The 1606-nt window shown below is 63.6% G+C and overlaps 1 protein-coding gene across 4 annotated transcripts in view; it reads right to left on the bottom strand.

Moving 5' to 3' along the window:
- Nucleotides 1-452: 452 nt before the first annotated feature.
- The window catches only part of DDX56 (DEAD-box helicase 56), a 5075-nt gene continuing 3921 nt past the window's right edge, over nucleotides 453-1606 (bottom strand). Inside the window, exons 11-12 of one of the 4 annotated variants that reach the window (XM_015568226.1) lie at nucleotides 1029-1117; nucleotides 453-737 (exon numbers count right to left, since the gene is read on the bottom strand). In XM_015568226.1, the coding sequence (XP_015423712.1) occupies nucleotides 660-737; nucleotides 1029-1117 (167 nt within the window). In that variant the 3' untranslated portion in view covers nucleotides 453-659. Of the gene's footprint in view, nucleotides 738-810; nucleotides 1118-1606 lie in introns of those variants that run through there. The other 3 variants (XM_015568227.1, XM_015568225.1, XM_015568228.1) reach the window with 3 other exon arrangements.

Raw genomic sequence — 1606 nt, forward strand, 5'->3', positions numbered from 1 at the left:
GCCAAAGGGGTCGCAACCCACAGGTTGAGAACCGCTGTCCTAGGGCCTCCTGGCCAAGTGGAGAGAAAAGAACGAGGTGTGAGAGCCTCACAGAACCACTCGTGCACTTGGCGGTGTGACGGGAGCGGCAATGCCAGGAGCTCAGGTCTGCATCCCCAGCGGCCCCAGGAGGGCAGGCAGCAGGTCCGAGGCGAGCAGGGCCCCACTTTCCTGTGGTGAGCTGTTGTTTCTGAGCTTCAGGGGATGGAGGCTGGCCAGTGTGACCCCAAGCAGGAAGGCACGGGAGCAGGTGTGGGCTGGAAAGAGACCTGAACCAGGCAGGCATCTCCCAGGCCGAAGGCCCCGCTGCAGGGCGGCACGGTTACCCCTGCTGGCCACGGGGCCGTCGGCAGAGGGCCAGGCACTGCCTCCCAGCAGCGGGCTCAGAGGGCTGAAACCTGCAGGAGGCCCGACGGAGGCAGCCAGAACCTTTATTCTGTCTTTAAGGCACAAAATGCGGCCTGGCAGTGCCACGGATCTGGAGGCCACAGTCTGCCTGCTCCAGAGCCTAGTGCATTCGTCCAGGGCGGGAATCAGTCCCTCTGTCGAGGGGGAACACTACTTTCCCGCCGTGCTCAGCCCCACGAGGCCAGGAAGGCAGCTGAGGCGCCTGGACGCCCTCAGGAGGGCGCCGCCCTGGGTCTCTGCTTCACTCCTCTGTGCTTGAAGCTGCGCAGTGGGTTCTGGGCCTTCACCTTCTGTGGGGAAGGTGGAAGGTCAGTGGACACCCAGACAGACAGCCCAGGGCCAGACAGACGCTGCTGTGGTCACCTGCAGCCTGGACGGCAGCAGGACAGACAGCCTGTCCTCCTCGTCTTGAAGGCACACGTGTGTGGCGGCAGGAGCCCCAGGCCCTGGCTCTGACCTTGCGGCCAGGAGTTTGGCCAGATGTTGGGACCCCTCTCCTCCGAGGTGTGTGCAGATGGGGTGACAGGGAACCAGGTGGGGGAGACCACAGCTGCTACCAAGGCCGGGGGGGCGGGGCATACCTTGACTTTCTTAGAGGACGGCTTCTTCCGCTTCCTGTGAGGGCGAACCAGGCCGCGAAGAGCAGGAGGAACTGGAAGAGACACGTGGCCTCAGTAGCTGCCCCCGACCCTGCTGACCCCTCACCCACGTGCCCTCCGGGCTCTGCTGCGACCTCTCCCCCGGCTGACTCAGGGCCGCACTCCAGTCCCACGTTAAAGTGCCCACAGTCACACAGCTTTTTGACGTCCCAGAGTTTGTTGCAATAATCGTGTAAGGAAAGGAATTAAGGTATGTTCTTAAAGAAACGCTACTGAAATAGGGAGAAGGTCTGCGTGTCGCCCCCACACGTGGCCGTTACCAGATTCACCCCAAACTGGTAGCCACCTGTCAGACACACGCTCCCAATGTGCTGCAGGCCCTGGCTTCCGCCCTCACCTCCAGCCAGGCCTCGGTCAGAGGCCTCTGAGTAGCACCCGACACCCCAGCCGGCTGGCCACTCACTGTTGGCAAATGGCTGCTCCCGTGTGACGAGGACAGCTCCCTCCTTGCCCCTGAGCCGCCGCCTCCACCACAGAGCACCGCCCCCCCGGGACCGCGG

The sequence above is a fragment of the Myotis davidii genome, unplaced genomic scaffold (assembly GCF_000327345.1).
Source record: "Myotis davidii unplaced genomic scaffold, ASM32734v1 scaffold1364, whole genome shotgun sequence".
In the NCBI taxonomy this organism is placed as follows: Eukaryota; Metazoa; Chordata; class Mammalia; order Chiroptera; family Vespertilionidae; genus Myotis; species Myotis davidii.